A 21,278-nucleotide genomic window follows, 5' to 3' on the forward strand; every position below is an offset into this window, starting at 1 on the left:
TTACCGAAAACAGAATGAGGCCTACAAAGAAAAGTAAATCAGTGAAATATGGTGGAGGTTCAATGATGATTTGGGGTTGTTTTTCTGCCTCTGGCACTGGTGACTTGAATGTGTGCAATGCATCATGAAATCTGAGGATTACCAACTGATTTTGGGTCGCACTGTACAGCCCAGTGTCAGAAAGCTGGGTTTGTGTCCAAGATCCAGCAGGACAATCACCCCAAACATACATCAAAAAGCACCCAGAAATGGATGGCAACAAAGCCCTGGAGAGTTCTGAAGTGGCCAGCAATGAGTCCAGATCTAAATCCCATTGAACACCTGTGGAGAGATCTTAAAATTGCTGTTGGGAAAAGGCGCCATTCCAATAAGAGAGACCTGGAGCAGTTTGCAAAGGAAGAGTGGTCCAACATTGCGACTGAGAGGTGTAAGAAGGTTATAGATGATTATAGAAAGCAACTGATTTCAGTAATTTTTTCCAAAGGGTGTGCAACAAAATATTAAGTGAAGGGTGTCAATAATTTTGTCCAGACCATTTTTGGAGTTTGGTGTGACATTATGTCAAAATTGCTTTTTTTCTCCCTTTCTTGGTTCAGTTCCAATACACATGAAGGGAGTTAACGTGTGTATAGCAAAACATGTGTTACTGCAATCCTTTTCTGTGAGAAATACTTAATTTTCTTGAAAAATTTAAGGGTGCCAACATTTACAGCCATGACTGTAGTAGTGTAGATACACTGGTTTGAAGAGTCAAATGCAAGAGTGAAAAAAAATCCCTGTATGCAGCTTGATGGAGTGATTGGGAACGTGATAGATCACCTATATAAGTGGGAATTTTTCTAATAGCCAACAGCACAAGTGGGTATAATTAGAGGTATATACATGCACTAGAAGGGAGCGTGCATTTCAAGAGCAGTCACAAGCATGTGTGGATTGATAATAATTTGTAGAAAAATAATAGTTGCTCTTTTGACAAGATCACAATTAATGTTTAAATAATTGTTTATAATTGGATTCCATGTTGCAACACTAGATCCATTAGGACTGCAAGCACTGCTGATGAAATCATTATTAGTGCGTGTGATATACTTGTAGGTATGCACAAAGTGCTTGTCTAATAAGACCTGGCAGAGACTGCATATGTGGAGCACCGAGGGTTAGGGAGCTTTGGCATTTAGGAGGCAGGGCCCATGTACAGACTCAACAGGCACTGCGCTTCGGTAACACGGCAAGATGCCATCTTGGCCAAAAAAAAGAGTCCAAAATTGCTGCTTTTTTTTTTTTTTTTATAACATTTTATTTTAAAAAAATTGATAAAAAATGTGTTAAAAGTTTTATATATGCAAATGTGGTATAAAAAAAATTACAGATCACGGCACAAAAAATGAGCTCTCATACGCTTATGCGGAAAAATGAAAAAGCAAAATAGAGGGATTTTAACCCCTTAACGACCACAGACGTAAATGTACGTCCTGGTTTGGCGGTACTTCGCGCACCAGGACGTACATTTACGTCTTGTGTATGACCGCGAGCATCGGAGCGGTGCTCGCGTCATACACGGCAGTTTCCGGCTGCTATCGGCAGCCGGGGACACGCCGGTAATGGCCGACATAAGCGATTGCGCAGATGTCCGCCATTAACCCCTCAGATGCTGTGATTTTTTTTTAAGCGGTGCAAAAATATAAGTATCTAGCCATGGGTATCATTTTAATCGTATTGACCCACAGAATAAAGAACACATGTCATTTTTACTATAAACTTGTGGTTTTCATTAAAATTTTCTCCCTAAAAAAATATTTTTTGGGGTTCGCCGTACATTTTATGGTAACATGAGAGGTTTCATTACAAAGTACAATTGGTCACGCAAAAAACAAGCCCTTATATGGGTCTGTAGATGGAAATATGAAAGAGTTACGGATTTTTAGAAGGCGAGAAGGAAAATCGAAAACACAAAAATAAAATTGATCTGGTCCTTAAGGTGAAAATGGGCTTTGTCCTTAAGGGGTTAAACGCACTAATTTGGTTAAAGGAGTACTCCGGAGCGCTGGTACTTAAAAACGATACCTCATTTGTCAAATTTGGCCCAGCCATTCTCTTGTAATTGCCACCTGTAACAGTAAGCAGCCATGTCGTAAAGACTACATTTCCCATGACTCTCTGCGCCAGCTTCCTGTTAGCTGCTGCTCTCTCCCCCCCCCCCCAGGAAATTATAATAAATTATAATAGAGTTCCTTCCCTCTTTCCATGTGCCCACTAGCGCAATGTTTCCCAACTAGGGAAACACTGCACTAGCGGTGTCACAAGAATGCCTCCCATCCCTACCATCACCGCTAGCAGGGTTGTGCGCGGCTAACGTAGTACTGCTCAGGCGCAGCATTACGCAAATAGCGTAGGGCTAATGTAGGCAGCGATAGGAGCCTAGCGTTAGCCCTACGCTATTTGCGTAGTACTGTGTATGCGCAGAATAAATTAACTTTGGGGGAGTAGCCGACTCCGAGCTGGGAGGCCAGCACAGCCCGCAGGGACTCATGGGAGCTATGAGTCACCGGGCTAAGATGGCGGCGGCGCAGAAGAAATAGCGATCGAGCGTCATAGATTGAAGAAAAAGGAGCCAGTTTCCGTTAGAAGGAGAAATGCGGGAGAAGACCAGGAAAAGAGCGATATGGATAAGGTAAGTAATTTACAATGTTATATAATTTTGCTTTAGGGTTAGTTTACCATAAAAAAAAAAACTAGCATCGGAGTACTCCTTTAAAAAGTTAGCGATTTTTTTTTTAAGTGGAATAATAATAGAAAAGTATGTAATTGTATTGACCCACAGAATAAAGATAACATGTCTATTTTACCATAAAGTGTACAGCATGAAAACAAAACCTTCCAAAATTTGCCAAATTGCGGTTTTCTTATCAATTTTCCCACACAAATAGTATTTTTTCTTTTTTTGGTTGTGCCGTACATTTTAAGGTAAAATGAGTGATGTCATTACAAAGGGCAACTGGTCGCGTAAAAAACAAGCCCTCATACTAGTCTGTGGATGAAAATATAAGAGAGTTATTATTTTTAGAAGGCGAGGAGGATTTTTAGAAGGCGAGGAATCCTTAAGGCCCAGATGGGCTGAGTCCTTAAGGGGTTTTCCAGCGGAATTTTTTTATTTTTTATTAACTAGTGCCAGAAATTTAAACAGATTTGCAAATTAGTTCTATTAAAAAAAATCTTAATCTTTCCAGTACTTAGCTGCTGCTGTATGTTCCAGAGGAAGTTGAGTAGTTATTTTCATTCTGACCACAGTGCTCTCTGCTGACACCTTTGTCCATGTCAGGAACTGACACAGACAGAGAGCACTGTGGTCAGACAGGGCAATGTTCCCAAAATTTTATGAAAAGGCTCATAGAGGATCAATACAGAATTTTTAGGAAAAAGTATTGTGGCATGGGCAATAGCAGATGATATTATGGAGGTACTCTGCCTTAGAATAATTTCTTCTGCATAAAAAAAGAGCACTGTACACAGATCCATAGGTGCTACTACACTGTCACTGTCACGATGCCGGCTGGCAGGTGGTGGATCCTCTGTGCCAGAGAGGGATTGGCGTGGACCGTGCTAGAGGATCGGTTCTAAGTCACTACTGGTTTTCACCAGAGCCCGCCGCAAAGCGGGATGGTCTTGCTGCGGCGGTAGTGACCAGGTCGTATCCCCTAGCAACGGCTCAACCTCTCTGGCTGCTGAAGATAGGCGCGGTACAAGGGAGTAGACAGAAGCAAGGTCGGACGTAGCAGAAGGTCGGGGCAGGCAGCAAGGATCGTAGTCAGGGGCAACGGCAGAAGGTCTGGAATCACAGGCAAGGAACACACAAGGAACGCTTTCACTGGCACTAGGGCAACAAGATCCGGCCAGGGAGTGAAGGGGAAGTGAGGTGATATAGGGAAGTGCACAGGTGTAAACACTAATTGGAACCACTGCACCAATCAGCGGTGCAGTGGCCCTTTAAATCGCAAAGACCCGGCGCGCGCGCGCCCTAGGGAGCGGGGCCGCGCGCGCCGGGACAGAACTGACGGGGAGCGAGTCAGGTACGGGAGCCGGGGTGCGCATCGCGAGCGGGCGCTACCCGCATCGCGAATCGCATCCCGGCCGGAGGTGGTAACGCAGCGCCCCGGGTCCGTGGAACCGACCGGGGCGCTGCAGTGAGGGAAGTGTAGCGAGCGCTCCGGGGAGGAGCGGGGACCCGGAGCGCTCGGCGTAACAGTACCCCCCCCCTTGGGTCTCCCCCTCTTCTTGGGGCCTGAGAACCTGAGGATCAGACTTTTGTCCAGGATATTGTCCTCAGGTTCCCAGGACCTCTCTTCTGGACCACAACCCTCCCAATCCACCAAAAAAAAAGTTTTTCCTCTGACTCTCTTAGAGGCCAAGATTTCTCTGACAGAGAAGATGTCCGAGGAGCCGGAAACAGGAGTGGGAGGAACAGATTTAGGAGAAAAACGGTTGAGGATGAGAGGTTTAAGAAGAGAGACGTGAAAGGCATTAGGGATACGAAGAGAAGGAGGAAGAAGAAGTTTGTAAGAGACAGGATTAATTTGAGACAAAACTTTAAAAGGACCAAGATAGCGTGGTCCCAACTTATAGCTCGGGACACGGAAACGGACATATTTAGCGGAGAGCCATACCTTGTCTCCAGGGGAAAAAATGGGAGGAGCTCTTCTTTTCTTATCTGCGAATCTCTTCATGCGAGAAGAAGCCTGTAAGAGAGAATTTTGGGTCTCTTTCCATATGGTGGAAAGATCACGAGAAATTTCATCCACAGCGGGCAGACCAGAGGGCAAGGGGGTAGGGAGGGGGGGAAGAGGGTGACGGCCGTACACCACGAAAAACGGAGATTTGGAGGAAGATTCAGAGATTCTGAAATTATACGAGAATTCGGCCCAAGGTAGAAGATCTGCCCAGTCATCCTGGCGGGAGGAAACAAAATGTCGTAAATAGTCACCCAAGATCTGGTTAATTCTCTCTACTTGTCCATTGGATTGAGGATGGTATGCAGAAGAAAAATTTAATTTAATCTTGAGTTGTTTACAGAGAGCCCTCCAGAATTTAGACACAAATTGGACGCCTCTATCCGAGACGATCTGTGTAGGCAACCCGTGAAGACGAAAAATGTGTACAAAAAATTGTTTAGCCAACTGAGGCGCTGAAGGAAGACCAGGAAGAGGGATGAAATGTGCCATTTTGGAGAATCGATCAACGACCACCCAAATAACAGTGTTGCCATGGGATGGGGGTAAGTCAGTAATAAAATCCATACCAATCAGAGACCAAGGTTGTTCGGGGACAGGTAGAGGATGAAGAAAACCAGCGGGCTTCTGGCGAGGAGTCTTATCCCGGGCACAGATAGTGCAGGCTCGCACAAAGTCCACCACATCAGTCTCTAGAGTCGGCCACCAATAGAAGCGAGAGATGAGTTGCACAGATTTCTTAATGCCCGCATGACCTGCGAGATGGGAGGAGTGACCCCATTTGAGGATCCCAAGGCGTTGGCGTGGAGAAACAAAGGTCTTTCCTGGAGGAGTTAGTCTGATGGAGGCTGGAGAAGTGGAAATCAGGCAGTCAGGAGGAATGATGTGTTGAGGAGAGAGTTCAATTTCAGAGGCATCTGAGGAACGAGAGAGAGCATCGGCCCTAATGTTCTTATCAGCAGGCCGAAAGTGAATTTCAAAATTAAATCGGGCAAAGAACAGAGACCACCTGGCCTGACGAGGATTCAGCCGTTGGGCAGACTGGAGGTAGGAGAGGTTCTTGTGATCGGTGTAAATAATAACTGGAAATCTTGATCCCTCCAGCAGATGCCTCCATTCCTCAAGTGCTAATTTAATGGCTAGAAGCTCTCGATCCCCGATGGAGTAGTTCCTCTCCGCCGGAGAGAAGGTCCTGGAAAAAAAACCACAAGTAACAGCATGCCCGGAAGAGTTTTTTTGTAGAAGGACAGCTCCAGCTCCCACTGAGGAGGCATCAACCTCCAATAGGAAGGGTTTAGATGGGTCAGGTCTGGAGAGCACGGGAGCCGAAGAAAAGGCAGACTTGAGTCGTTTAAAGGCGTCTTCCGCTTGAGGAGGCCAAGACTTGGGATCGGCATTTTTTTTTGTTAAAGCCACAATAGGAGCCACAATGGTAGAAAAATGTGGAATAAATTGCCTGTAATAATTGGCGAACCCCAAAAAACGTTGGATGGCACGGAGTCCGGAGGGGCGTGGCCAATCTAAGACGGCAGAGAGTTTATCTGGGTCCATTTGTAGTCCCTGGCCAGAGACCAAGTATCCTAGAAAAGGAAGAGATTGGCATTCAAACAGACATTTCTCTATTTTGGCATAGAGTTGATTATCACGAAGTCTCTGAAGAACCATACGGACATGCTGGCGGTGTTCTTCAAGATTGGCAGAAAAAATCAGGATATCGTCCAGATATACAACAACACAGGAGTATAGGAGATCACGAAAAATTTCATTAACAAAGTCTTGGAAGACGGCAGGGGCGTTGCATAGACCAAAGGGCATGACCAGATACTCAAAGTGTCCATCTCTGGTGTTAAATGCCGTTTTCCATTCATCCCCCTCTCTGATGCGGATGAGATTATAAGCACCTCTTAAGTCCAGTTTGGTAAAAATATGGGCACCTTGGAGACGATCAAAGAGTTCAGAGATGAGGGGTAGGGGGTAGCGGTTCTTAACCGTGATTTTATTAAGACCGCGGTAGTCAATGCAAGGACGTAGAGAGCCATCTTTTTTGGACACAAAGAAAAATCCGGCTCCGGCAGGAGAGGAGGATTTACGGATAAAGCCCTTTTTTAAATTTTCTTGGACGTATTCAGACATGGCAAGAGTCTCTGGGACGGACAGAGGATAGATTCTGCCCCGGGGTGGAGTAGTGCCCGGGAGGAGGTCAATGGGACAATCATAAGGCCTGTGAGGAGGTAGAGTCTCAGCTTGTTTTTTGCAAAAAACGTCCGCAAAGTCCATATAGGCCTTAGGGAGACCGGTTACATGAGGAAGCACAGGGACACGGCAAGGTTTACTGGGAACCGGTTTTAAGCAGTCCTTGGAACAAGAGGGCCCCCAACTCTTGATCTCCCCAGTGGACCAATCCAGGATTGGGGAATGGAGTTGAAGCCAGGGAAGTCCAAGAAGGATTTCAGAAGTGCAATTGGGGAGGACCAACAGTTCAATCCTCTCGTGATGAGATCCGATGCGCATTAGAAGGGGCTCCGTGCGGAAACGTATAGTACAGTCCAATCTTTCATTGTTTACACAATTGATATAGAGGGGTCTGGCGAGACTGGTCACCGGGATGTTGAACCTGTTGACGAGAGAGGCCAAGATAAAATTTCCTGCAGATCCAGAGTCCAAGAAGGCCACAGCAGAGAAGGAGAAGGCAGAGGCAGACATCCGCACAGGCACAGTAAGACGTGGAGAAGCAGAGTAGACATCAAGGACTGTCTCACCTTTGTGCGGAGTCAGCGGACGTCTTTCCAGGCGGGGAGGACGGATAGGACAATCCTTCAGGAAGTGTTCGGTACTAGCACAGTACAGGCAGAGATTCTCCATGCGGCGTCGTGTCCTCTCTTGGGGTGTCAGGCGAGACCGGTCGACCTGCATAGCCTCCACGGCGGGAGGCACAGGAACAGGTTGCAGGGGACCAGAGGAGAGAGGAGCCGGGGAGAAGAAACGCCTCGTGCGAACAGAGTCCATATCCTGGCGGAGCTCCTGACGCCGTTCGGAAAAACGCATGTCAATGCGAGTGGCAAGATGGATGAGTTCATGTAGGTTAGCAGGGATTTCTCGTGCGGCCAGAACATCTTTAATGTTGCTGGATAGGCCTTTTTTAAAGGTCGCGCAGAGTGCCTCATTATTCCAGGATAATTCTGAAGCAAGGGTACGGAACTGTACGGCATACTCGCCAACGGAAGAATTACCCTGGACCAGGTTCAACAGGGCAGTCTCAGCAGAAGAGGCTCGGGCAGGTTCCTCAAAGACACTTCGAATTTCCGAGAAGAAGGAGTGTACAGAGGCAGTGACGGGGTCATTGCGGTCCCAGAGCGGTGTGGCCCAAGCCAGGGCTTTTCCAGACAGCAGGCTGACTACGAAAGCCACCTTAGACCTTTCAGTGGGGAACTGGTCCGACATCATCTCCAAGTGTAATGAACATTGGGAAAGAAAGCCACGGCAAAACTTAGAGTCCCCATCAAATTTATCCGGCAAGGATAGTCGTATTCCAGAAGCGGCCACTCGCTGCGGAGGAGGTACAGGAGCTGGCGGAGGAGATGATTGCTGGAGCTGTGGTAGTAACTGTTGTAGCATAACAGTCAGTTGAGACAGCTGTTGGCCTTGTTGCGCAATCTGTTGTGACTGCTGGGCGACCACCGTGGTGAGGTCAGCGACAACTGGCAGAGGAACTTCAGCGGGATCCATGGCCGGATCTACTGTCACGATGCCGGCTGGCAGGTGGTGGATCCTCTGTGCCAGAGAGGGATTGGCGTGGACCGTGCTAGAGGATCGGTTCTAAGTCACTACTGGTTTTCACCAGAGCCCGCCGCAAAGCGGGATGGTCTTGCTGCGGCGGTAGTGACCAGGTCGTATCCCCTAGCAACGGCTCAACCTCTCTGGCTGCTGAAGATAGGCGCGGTACAAGGGAGTAGACAGAAGCAAGGTCGGACGTAGCAGAAGGTCGGGGCAGGCAGCAAGGATCGTAGTCAGGGGCAACGGCAGAAGGTCTGGAATCACAGGCAAGGAACACACAAGGAACGCTTTCACTGGCACTAGGGCAACAAGATCCGGCCAGGGAGTGAAGGGGAAGTGAGGTGATATAGGGAAGTGCACAGGTGTAAACACTAATTGGAACCACTGCACCAATCAGCGGTGCAGTGGCCCTTTAAATCGCAAAGACCCGGCGCGCGCGCGCCCTAGGGAGCGGGGCCGCGCGCGCCGGGACAGAACTGACGGGGAGCGAGTCAGGTACGGGAGCCGGGGTGCGCATCGCGAGCGGGCGCTACCCGCATCGCGAATCGCATCCCGGCCGGAGGTGGTAACGCAGCGCCCCGGGTCCGTGGAACCGACCGGGGCGCTGCAGTGAGGGAAGTGTAGCGAGCGCTCCGGGGAGGAGCGGGGACCCGGAGCGCTCGGCGTAACAGTCACACTACAGTGCCCCCTCGACCATACATAGCTTAAATAATGGCATTATCCTTGCATAATAATGAATAATATCAAAGTATCATTTTTTTTATGCCAATTTTTAATATGCTATCAGGAGCAGTCTACATCTTTGAGATAAAACTGCTGAGCTGTTACTGAAATAGCAGCTTTTTGAATCACCTGCTCTGATCTTGTGAATGCAGAACAATTTCTTCCTTCTCCGAAATACACTGGCAGTCTAAATCCAATCAATAGACATCAGATCTATATTCAGGGAAACCCCTGAAAGTGAGAGGCAGTGCCAGTCCTGCATCTCTTCTGATGCCAAATTTCTCTTCAGGTTCAGTCTTTGAGCACAGTGACTGTAAGGCGTTCTACTGATCTGTACAAAGCGTTTATTAAGACGAGCTTTCATGACGGGATAAAATTGCATGCCGGTGTGACAGATAACATTTCCTAGCACACAAATACGGAACAGTGACTCATCTCTGCAGCTTGGTGCTTTATATATTTTTTTTCTGGTTACACAGCCAAATCATTTCTGTGTTTTCCTTACAATGTATGCTTTTTTTATCTTATTTTTCAAATAGGACGTACTCAAGAATCTGGATGGTTATAAAAAGGCTTTTCAAGAGATCCATCGCTCACGATCTGTCAACGGAGTTCCGGTCCCTGTTGAGCAGCTTGAAGACATGGCAGAAAGGTAAAAAAGAATTTCATGCATTACCTCTCCCCCCATTGATCGTTCACATTTGGGCAAAGGCAGCATAAAAAGGATGAGCCAGGGGGATGTGAACCTTAAGGAGTATAATAAGATGCTTTATGTAAAATATTAGATGGCATGTATAGCTAAAAGATTATGACACAGATTGATTTGCTGTAGTTTAGACCTGACAGCATGAAACGCTATATCTCAAAGATATCAAGCATAGAAATGGGTCTGCATTAAAGGTTAGTTACCAAGGAGATCAGCAACTAATTGTCAGTCTGGTATCTAAACACTTAGTGTGCAGCAGGCTTATGTGGATTTCCTCAAATTTTGTCAGGATTTAAATGTTTTAGGAAGTTTTGAGTAATGTTATAATTGTAAATGTTTAAGAAATTACTTTTTTTGTTTTAGTTTAGTTGTCAAGACCAAAATGACAGTACATGAGTACTATATATTTTATGTGAAAACGATTGTATTGTATAATCTGATTATATACTTTGTTATGTTTCAATATGTGATCTATTATTAATTTAACATAGACTATAGATTAAGAAAGTAGTGGTATACCTTTTTATATTATGGAAAGTAAGAGATTATTAGTAAAATAAACTATATCTTTATGGGAAATAAGCAAGTTACAATGGTGATAAAATGGATGAGAAGGGAGTTCTTGTTAGTATTATATAATCTAGACAAACATCAGAATTAGGAGCCAGTCAGACCTCTCCAGTTTGTTTGTTATTTGGTTGCCAAAAACTAACACTATCCATAGAAAACATCCCATAGGAGTGGCACCAACAGAGACTTTCTAGATACATCGGCTTCCTTGGTCCTAAGGTTTGCTCCTGAAATATTTCCAATACTAAGTGGTAGCTAGGGATTAGGGTTACTTTTATAATATTTCATTTTTACACAGCACGTATGTATTAGCCCCACAAATAATTAGCATTTTAGCCTAGAAAACAAAGCTTTTTTACTTACTACAACGCAGTTCTGTAAGACACCTTAGAAGACCGGCCCTATTTTCTTACATTTATAGACAACAATTTGAACCAACTTTTTGTTAGTCAGTGCTTAGAATGTTATACAATCCACATTCCAATTATTTTATAATGATATCATAAGCAGGTTCTGTAATAGGACAAATATATAGTTCATTGTTATACAGTGATCCCTCAAGTTACAATATTAATCGGTTCCGGGACAACCATTGTATGTTGAGACCATAACTCAATGGAAACCCGGTCATTGGTTCTGAAGCCCCGTAAATGTCATAAAAAAAAAAAAGGAAAAAGGGAGGATTAAAGAAAAATAAGTAGTTGATTAATACAGATAAAGCAAGTCCTTACATTAAAAAAAGTAAGAAAGAGCTGCTGGGAGCTGTAAATCACTGTCTATGTAGAGGACTGGAGCTTCTTCAGGGTCCTGTACAGTACACGCACTGTCCTAAAAAAGTAAAATGGAGCCAACCTTAACTAGTTTCCAAAGGAGCAGCTAACCGTGGCAGAGGTAAAGAGTAGTACAGAACATGTAGTACCTCCCTGTACTGTAGGAGGTGCTACCAGACAGGAATTCATTGCATATGCTTCAGTAATACAGGTGTTTTACCAGTGAATGTCCACGATTCATAGATTTGGACTGTCCGTAGCATTGTATGTTGAGTCTGGTTTCAATTTACAATGGTCCAGAAATAACCATTGTATTAAAATTGTTTGTCATCATATTTTTGTGGATGACTGTATAATGGATTTCATTGATACAGCTTATTTTTTTTATTATATCTGTTGAAACTCTCCTTTACCAAAAGGTAGCGTCCTCCTAACATATATTGAAAAATACCATTTACAAGTTATATATTGATTTATATATTAAGGATTGCTCAGGATCCAACTCCTTGCACCCCTGGCTAACAAAAGATTTTGTAGGAAGGAAGCCTTAAGCCTCCAGGCAGCCACTGCAGGGCGGATGTAGTATTATCTGGCCGTGGATGTAATATAAGGATGACTTGCTTGTGTAGAGCAGCTTTTCCTTCTGGCTTATAGTATGGCATCCCACCATCTGTTAGGACCATACAGGGCCGGCTCTGCCTGAAAAGGCAGCTGCCTAGAGTGCCCCCTTAATGTTAGCCAGCATCCAAAGCACTTGCCCATCTAACAAAACCCTGCCACACTACCCCCACCCCACCCGTATTATAATAATCTACATTTTTCATCCTCCTGGTGGAACGCAGCTCCACTTCCGAGGCAGACAGGGACGATCACCAAGGTCAGATCCATTCAGCATTGCGCATGCCTCCATACATTGGGAGGAGCCAATGGGCAGGGTCAATGGGAGGCAAAATTAGCTTTTGCCTAGGGTGGCAAAAATCCTTGCACCAGGCCTGGGTCCAAATGCCTTAATAGGACATATGGACAGTGGTTGCATTTATGATGAACCCCCTACAATTTGGCTTGGTAGTCTTCTTACTGTTTTTATGGTTGCAATTTTTTGTTACATGGAAATGTAAATATTATATTTACTGTAATTAAAGTGTACCTGTCATTAACAAAAATTTTTTATATAATGTAGATAATACCATTATATATATATATATATATATATATATATATTTGTAATATACTGTACATTGATTTAATAATGTGTATATTTTTGGGTGAAAAAATGCTGTCCCTGCAGCTATTGCCTGTGTGTCTCTGTGAGGATATCAAATACAGGAAGTCGGGGCCGGACAAGCAGGGCTCTGTGCAGGCTGCAGAATTTTCAATCATCCTGCTGTGTCACAGAGCCTCAGTGCACAGAGCCCTGCTTCACCATTCACGCTTCCTTTATTTGGTCTTGTCACAGAGACACACAGGCAATAGCTGCAGTGACAAAACATTTTTAACAAATGTATATTACAAATATACTTCTGCAGTTGGTGACCAATTCTCAGTTCCTATGCTTACTGGCTAATGTTTTGGTCAGTTTTGAATGCTGGTGGAGCTTTCATGCTGTGATAGCATGAGACGGAATCTACAACCCACACAAGTGGCTCAGGTAGTGCAGCTCATCCAGGATGGCACATCAATGCGAGCTGTGGCAAGAAGGTTTATTGTGTCTGTCAACGTAGTGTCCAGAGCATGGAGGCGCTACCAAGAGACGTGGAGGAGGCCGTAGGAGGGCAACAACCCAGCAGCAGGATCCCTACCTCCACCCTTGTGCAAGGTGGAGCAGGGGGAGCACTGCCAGAGCCCTGCAAAATGACCTCCAGCAGGCCAAAAATAAGCATGTGTCCACCCAAACGGTCAGAAACAGACTCCATGAGGGTGGTACGAAGGCCGGATGTGCACAGTAAGGGGTTGTGCTTACAGCCCAACACCGTGCAGGACGTTTTGTCACTGTTGCCCTGTGCTCTTCACAGATGAAAGCAGGTTCACACTGAGCACATGTGGCAGACATGACAGAGTCTGGAGACACCGTGGAGAATGTTCTGCTGCCTGCAACATCCTCCAGCATGACAGGTTTGGCTGTGGATCAGTGATGGTGTGGGGTAGTATTTCTTTGGGGGGCCGCACAGCCCTCCATGTGCTTGCCAGAGGTAGCCTGACTGCCATTAGGTACCGAGATGAGATCCTCAGACCCCTTGTAAGATCATATTCTGGTGCGGTTGGCCCTGGGTTCCTCCTAATGCAAGACAATGCTAGACCTCATGTGGCTGGAGTGTGTCAGCAGTTCCTGCAAGAAGAAGGCATTGATGCTATGGACTGGCCCGCCCATTCCCCAGACCTGAATCCGATTGAGCACATCTGGGACATCATGTCTCGCTCCATCCACCAACGCCACGTTGCACCACAGACTTTCTAGGAGTTGGCGGATGCTTTAGTCCAGTTCTGGGAGGACATCCCTCAGGAGACCATCCACCACATCAGGAGCATGCCCAGGCATTGTAGGCAGGTCATACGGGCACATGGAGGCCACACACACACACACACACACACACACACTACTAAGCCTCACTTTGACTTGTTTTATCCATCAGGACCATAATTAAGACACTATGGCGTGCTCACGGCACCATGCTCCTACTGGTCTCCTGACAAGTTGAGCAAGGAAATGCGTTAAGACAGTTACCTTTGCCATCTGGACATATAAGTATCATCTTTTCTATGGCATTAATTTAATGTATGTTTGCTCTGCCTGTGCATATTTGTGTAGCTAAACAAACAGGGTTTTTTAACCTGCAGGATCTGTGCTACATGTGGCCAACGGCTAATCTATATATATATATGTATATATATATATGTATATATATATATATATATATATATATATATATATATATATATGGAAATAAGCAGACGGCTAATTTATCAATAGCGTATTGGTCACTATATGTATATATATATATGTATATATGGAGACAGGCCAAACCATATCAACACAAATGCACGGCTATATTATATCACACTATCAGTTATTGTAATTTTGTTTGGTCTACATAGAACCAATCTTAGACTAAGGTACCTTCATCTATAACCCTGTCTCAAGGGGGACTCATATTTGTGCATATATTGAGTATACCATCTAGAATGTGCATAGGGTCTGGCCCAACATAGAGAGATAGCTCATATACTTAGCCAGTGAGCTAGTTCTTGTAGGGACATCTAGTAAGGACAGGGCAGGTACCAGAGCGTGGCCGTCCTTATCAGGACGTAAACTCCACCTAGGGCAGGCATATATTAGGGATACCCTAGGGCCATATAGGTCCCCAAGCCCTGCCCTGCCTTTTGTCCCTACCTTTCACCCCCCGAGCCATGGGGTTAGGGCTAGTGATAGCCAGGTGTGATACCTGTGTGCATTAATTATCTTTATTACATACATTTCATATCAACCAAATTAAGGTATAAGGATATTGTAATCACCCTTTTGTGCACTTTATTTTTGGTGTATTACTTTTTGATGGCAGCACTTAAACAAGGGTATTTTATCAGAGATCTAATAAATGTTAAGTTTTAGTCTATTTTTTGGCTTTACAATTTTTGCGCTGATAGACACTATAAGATATCACTCTTGGCTTTTTTTTTTTTTTTTTGAGGACGTTACATCAAAGTTGGATCAGCCTGTAGTGTGGTTTTCCACTTGTGATTTTGAATGTGACTCCATATCCAGACCTCCATGGGTTGATAAATTTGATTTCCATTGATAATTTTTGTGTGATTTTGTTGTCAGCACATTCAACTATGTGAAGACGAAAGTATTTCATATGATCAGTTCTAGGATGTGTTATCTTAGTGTTCCCTTTATTTTTTTGAGCAGTGTATAATGTTATTTTCTGTATTGTATAAAAAGTTTTTGTTTAATGACCGGTACATTTTAATTCTACCATTCTTTAAAATGGGTTTCAGAGATTGTATAACATAAAACAAATCTGGGTTTTGTGCAGATTCAGTTATGTGGCCTCCTCCTCCCAGCTCCATATGATGAAGTTAGAGTTCATGGAATTAAAGTATCGACTATTAGCACTTTTAGTGTTAGCAGAATCTAAACTCAAGTCCTGGATCATAAAATATGGCAGAAGAGAATCTGTGGAATTGCTACTGCAAAATTATATTGTAAGTAAAATCCATTAATATCAAAAACCTTGAATTGTAAATGATGTGTTATATTATCTCTGTCAGATATCTGTCTGTTTTGTCGTTATAGTTTTACTTAAGAAACGTTTTTATGGGCCTATGCATGCAGTTTCCAATAAACTGTATACTACTGTCTGTATATAGGCTACATACAAGGAAATAAGCCAATGTTCAATTGACCCCAGGTGCCTAATCATGGGGCCCTGTCATCAGGATGTCTTGTCTATGGGCCACTTTAGGACAACTCTTTCTTATTCCTTTGGCAGTTTATTTAGCAGTTTATAAAAGGAATTTAACATCTTGTGAATGTCTTTTTATTGTCCCTTAAGGGGTTATCCATGAATAGAAATACACAGCTACTTTCTATTGAAAACTTCTTCCCGTCTGTCTCCAGGTTGGGTTTCGTTTTGAAGCTCTGTTCCATTGAAGTGAATGGAGCCAAGTTGTAAAACCACACCCACCCTGGAGACAGACGTGGAGCTGTTTTTGAAAATAAATTAGCTGTGTTTTTCTATTCCTCATAACCCCTTTAACCCCTCATAATCTCTTTTAGAATCTTCAGAATATTAAAGGGGTACTCCGCCCTAGGACTCGCGGGGGTCCTGCCGCTGGGGACCCCCGTGATCTCGGCTGTAGCACCCCGCATTAATTACTATACAGAGCAAACTCGCTCTGTGCATAATGACGGGTTGGAGCATCGTGACGTCACGGCCCGCCCCCTTAATGCAAGTCTATGGGAATGGGCGTGACGGCCGCCACGCCCCCTCCCATAGACTTGTATTGAGGGGGCGGACTGTGACGTCATGAGGGGACAGAGCAGTGACATCATGATGCTCCGGCCCCTGTATCACCCATCATTGCGCAGAGAGCTTGGATAGGGGATAAGATGTCCTGGGGCGGAGTACCCCTTTAAGATGTATATCAATAGATCCAAGTCAAAACCTTAACATTGAAGAACATTCAAGGAGTGAAGCGTTAGGGAAGGAAATTAACAGGGTAACTGGCTCTATTTTGTGTGTATCCAAAAAAAGTAAATTTGAAAAGTTGGCCCAAAAACAGGTTTATTAAATAGATCTCTTTCTTTAAGACTTATAAAACCCATCTTGTAAGTTTAAAAGAACACGTCTATTGGCAGTTTTAGTATGTGCATGTACCCTAAAACCTGCTCTTTTTTACAGTCTGCATTAAGAGAACATTATTTTATCTGGAAATTCTAATATATGTTCTGGCATTGTTTTTCATACCTGACAATGCTGGGTGAAGAAGTTCACTCTTTGTATTCTTCCTGAAAATGCCAGTCTTTATGTTCAGGATATAAACACATTTCACATATGAATTTTACAATGTAGATTATTAGAGGTGAAGAGTTGCTTATTGAATGCAGGTCATAGCAATCTGAGGTGTCATTTACTGTACTATTTAATACATCACCGTGGCAACATCTGTTGCAGAAACCTTAACCATTTATTTTTGGATTTTAGAGAACTCTTAGCATTGGCGTAAGTTAGAGATGAAGGATTTGTTCTTTTAATGGCTATTGCATTTGTTTTATAGTGTTCCAAAAATAAACATTCAAATAATAGCAATAATTCAGTGAATACAGCTCTAAAATAAAAATTACACCTTGAGAAAAAAAAATGTAAACCCCCTAGATACATAGGCATGAAATTATGTCTGGTAGGTTATACAGTCATGGCCATAAATGTTGGCACCCCTGAACATTTTCTAGAAAATTGAGTATTTCTCACAGAAAAGGATTGCAGTAACTCGTTTTGCTATACACATGTTTATTCCCTTTGTGTGTATTGGAACTAAACCAAAAAAAGGGAGGAAAAAAAAGCGAATTGGACATAATGTCACACCAAACTCCAAAAATGGGCTGGACAAAATTATTGGCAGCCTTAACTTAATATTTTATTGTACACCCTTTGGATAAAATAACTGAAATCAGTTGCTTCCTATAACCATCAATAAGCTTCTGACACCTCTCAGCCGGAATGTTGGATCACTCTTCCTTTGCAAACTGCTCCAGGTCTCTCTTATTGGAAGGGTGCCTTTTCCCAACAACAATTTTAAGATCTCTCCACAGGTGTCCAATGGGATTTAGATCTGGACTCATTGCTGGCCACTTCAGAACTCTCCAGCGCTTTGTTGCCATCCATTTCTGGGTGCTTTTTTTTACGTATGTTTGGGGTCATTGTTCTGCTGGAAAACCCAAGATCTCGGACGTAAACCCAGTTTTCTGACACCGGGCTGTACAATGTGACCCAAAATCCATTGGTAATCCTCAGATTTCATGATGTCTTGCACACATCCAAGCCACCCAGTGCCAGAGGTATCAAAACAACCCCAAAACATCATTGAACCTCCACCATACTTCACTGTAGGTACTGTGTTCTTTTCTTTGTAGGCCTCATTCCGTTTTCGGTAAACAGTAGAATGATGTGCTTTACCAAAAAGCTCTATCTTGGTCTCATCTGTCCACAAGATGTTTCCCCAGAAGGATTTTGGCTTACTCAAGTTCATTTTGGCAAAATGTAGTCTTGCTTTTTTATGTCTCTGTGTCAGTAGTGGGGTCCTCCTGGGTCTCCTGCCATAGCGTTTCATTTCATTTAAATGTCGTCAGATAGTTCACGCTGACACTGATGTTCCCTGAGCCTGCAGGACAGCTTGAATATCTTTGGAACTTGTTTGTGGCGGCTTATCCACCTTCTGGGCTATCCTGCGTTGACACCTTTCATAAATTTTTCTCTTCTGTCCACGCCCAGGAAGATTAGCTATGGACAAAGGCAAATCTACATCTCTGGAGATGGACTTGTAACTTTGAGATTGTTGATATTTTTTCACAATTTTGGTTCTCAAGTCTTAAGACAGTTCTCTTCTCCTCTTTCTGTTGTTTATGCTTAGTGTGGCACAAACAGACACACAATGCAAATACTAAGTGAACTTCTCTCCTTTTTATCTGCTTTCAGGTATGATTTTTACACACCTGTTACTTGCCCCAGATGAGTTTAAAAGAGTATCACATGCTTAAAACAATCTTATTTTCCCACAATTTTAAAAGGGTGCCAATAATTTTGTCCAGACCATTTTTGGAGTTTGGTGTGACCGTATGTCCAATTAGCTTTTTTTCCTCCCTTTTTTGGTTTAGTTCCAATACACACAAAGGAAATAAACGTGTGTATAGCAAAACGTGTGTTACTGCAATCCTTTTCTGTGAGAAATACTTCATTTTCTTGAAAAATTTTAGATTTATCAAAACCTGTCCAGAGGAAAAGTTGCTGAGTTGCCCATAGCCAACAATCAGATCCCTACTTTCATTTTTGGAAAGGCCTCGGAAAAATGAAAGAAGCAATCTGATTGGTTGCTATGGGCAACTCTGCAACTTTTCCTCTGTACAGGTTATGATAAATCTCCCTCTGTGTCTTGTACATCAGTCATGCAGGACAGGGCGGGGTGGGGTAGGGAGGTGGTGTGAATGCTTTAGCTCAGGACAGCCTCTCTGACTCTTGAGCTTAGAAGGAAAACATGATTTTATAACTTTGCAAACAGCCATCAGCTAAGAAACATTTGTCTATTAGCCTCCCCCCATCAGTTATTTGTTCATGTCTATCTTTGTTATATATATAAAATAAATAAAAAATTAAGGAGCGAATATAGACAGACAGGTGTCACATAACCTTGGATGGCCATCTAAGCAGGATACAAATATCCTTTGGTTATTTACTGTGTTTTGCCTATTTTCTTTATTGACTGCCAGTAATTTGTAGTATACTCGAATATAAGCCGACCCGAATATAAGCAGAGGCCCGTAATTTCACCCCAAAAACCCAGGAAAAGTTATTGACTTGAGTAAAAGCCTAGGGTGGGAAATACATCATCCCCCCCATGTCATCATCCAGACCCCCGTCATTAACACCCTCATCATCATCACCCTGTCATCATCCCCCCTTCATCATCATCACCTGTCATCATCCCCCCTTCAACATTACCCTGTCATCATCCCCCCTTCATCATCCCCCCTTCATCATTACTCTGTCATCATCCCCCCTTCATCATTACCCTGACATCATCCCCCCCTTCATCATTACCCTGTCATCATTACCCTGTCATCATCCCCCCTTCATCATCCCCCCCCTTAATCATTACCCTGTCATCATCCCACACCACCCCCTTCATCATCACGGCTTGTCAATGTCTGATTTAACAGTGGTCTTCAACCTGCGGACCTCCAGATGTTCCAAAACTACAACTCCCAGCATGCTGGGAGTTGTAGTTTTGAAACATCTAGAGGTCCGCAGGTTGAAGACCACTGCCCGGGCCTTCGTCATCATCCAGCCCCCCATCCCCCCTTTAGTTTTGTACTCACCTCTGCTAGGAGGGACGTAAGGGTGAGCTGGTCCGGGCCATCTGTGCTGCAGGGACCTTCCGGTGGGGAGGGATAGTCGTTCCGGACTGTCCATCTTCACTGGGGGGGCCTCTTCTTCGCGCCCGGCCCCGTAATAATGTTGTTGCCTTTACGACGACGTTGCGTCCCTGTGCGTCGTCGTCAAGGCAACGTCATTATTACGGGCGCGGAGAAGAGGACCCCCCCGGTGAAGATGGACAGCCCGGAACGACTATCCCTCCCCACCAGTCCTGCAGCACAGATGGCCCGGACCAACTCAGCCGAACGTCCCGCCGATGGATGTCCGGGCATGCTGGGAGTTGTAGTTGCTGGGAGTTGTAGTTTTGAAACATCTGGAGGTCAGCAGGTTGAAGACCACTGAGGGCAGAGAGTTCACTTGAGTGTAAGCCGAGGGGGGTGTTTTCAGCACGAAAAATCGTGCTGAAAAACTCTGCTTATACTCGAGTATATACGGTACATTTTCCAGTGCATCTCTTCTTTTTACCCTTTATACTGTTTCTTTTATGACACTATATCATTCTCTGTGAATACTAAATGCACCTCACTAAAGTGCCCTTAGCCCATGTCTCTATTAACTGAAGAGAAATATCCTCTTCATGGTTCTGTATATATTTGATTATGTACACTGTAGATGTTTTTTGGTCTCAGAGCTTTAAAGGGGTTATTTATATATATATATATATATATATATATATATATATATATATATATATATATATATACATATATCAATTGGCTCCAGAGAGTTAAACAGATTTGTAAATTACTTCTATTAAAAAAATCTTAATTCTTTCAGTACTTCAGATCTGCTGAAATTGAGTTGTTCTTTTCTGTCTAAGTGCTCTCTGATGACACGTGTCTTGGGAACTGTCCAGAGTAGAAGCAAATCCCCATAGCAAACCTCTTCTACTCTGTGCAGTTCCTGAGACAAGCAGAGGTGTCAGCAGAGAGCACTGTTGCCAGACAGAAAAGAACAACTCAACTTCAGCAGCTGATAATTATTGGAAGGAGTAATATTTTTTAATAGAAGTAATTTACAAATCTGTTTAACTTTCTGGAGCCCGTTGATACATAACAATTTACTGTATGCCTCTGTATACTGTGGGAAACTATTTTAAACATATTTAGGCCATTTGCATGCTTAATATTTTGCTTCTGTATTGTTTTGCAGACTTTTATTGATGGAAATAGGTTCTTTGAGCAATATGAATTTACCAGTCAGTCACTAAAGCAAGCTGCTGAGATGTATGTAAAAGCTGATGGATCAGGTAAGAACCTGCACGTGTTTTTTTAAATTTTATTTAGTGACTACAAAGATGTATTTCTTAACATCTTTAATTTTAGATTTCTATAGTGAAAATCATTTTATAACATGTTGG

At 43.7% G+C, this 21,278-nt stretch overlaps 1 protein-coding gene across 13 annotated transcripts in view; it reads left to right on the forward strand.

Moving 5' to 3' along the window:
* SYNE1 (spectrin repeat containing nuclear envelope protein 1) overlaps positions 1 to 21,278 on the forward strand; it is a 483,893-nt gene that overhangs the window by 161,258 nt on the left and 301,357 nt on the right. For 12 of the 13 annotated variants that reach the window (XM_056567280.1, XM_056567285.1, XM_056567279.1 and 9 more), the window contains 3 exons: positions 9,761 to 9,873; positions 15,302 to 15,470; positions 21,071 to 21,167. In XM_056567280.1, the coding sequence (XP_056423255.1) occupies positions 9,761 to 9,873; positions 15,302 to 15,470; positions 21,071 to 21,167 (379 nt within the window). Of the gene's footprint in view, positions 1 to 9,407; positions 9,669 to 9,760; positions 9,874 to 15,301; positions 15,471 to 21,070; positions 21,168 to 21,278 lie in introns of those variants that run through there. The other variant, XM_056567291.1, reaches the window with a different exon arrangement.

This window comes from Hyla sarda, chromosome 3 (genome assembly GCF_029499605.1).
Source record: "Hyla sarda isolate aHylSar1 chromosome 3, aHylSar1.hap1, whole genome shotgun sequence".
Taxonomy (NCBI): Eukaryota; Metazoa; Chordata; class Amphibia; order Anura; family Hylidae; genus Hyla; species Hyla sarda.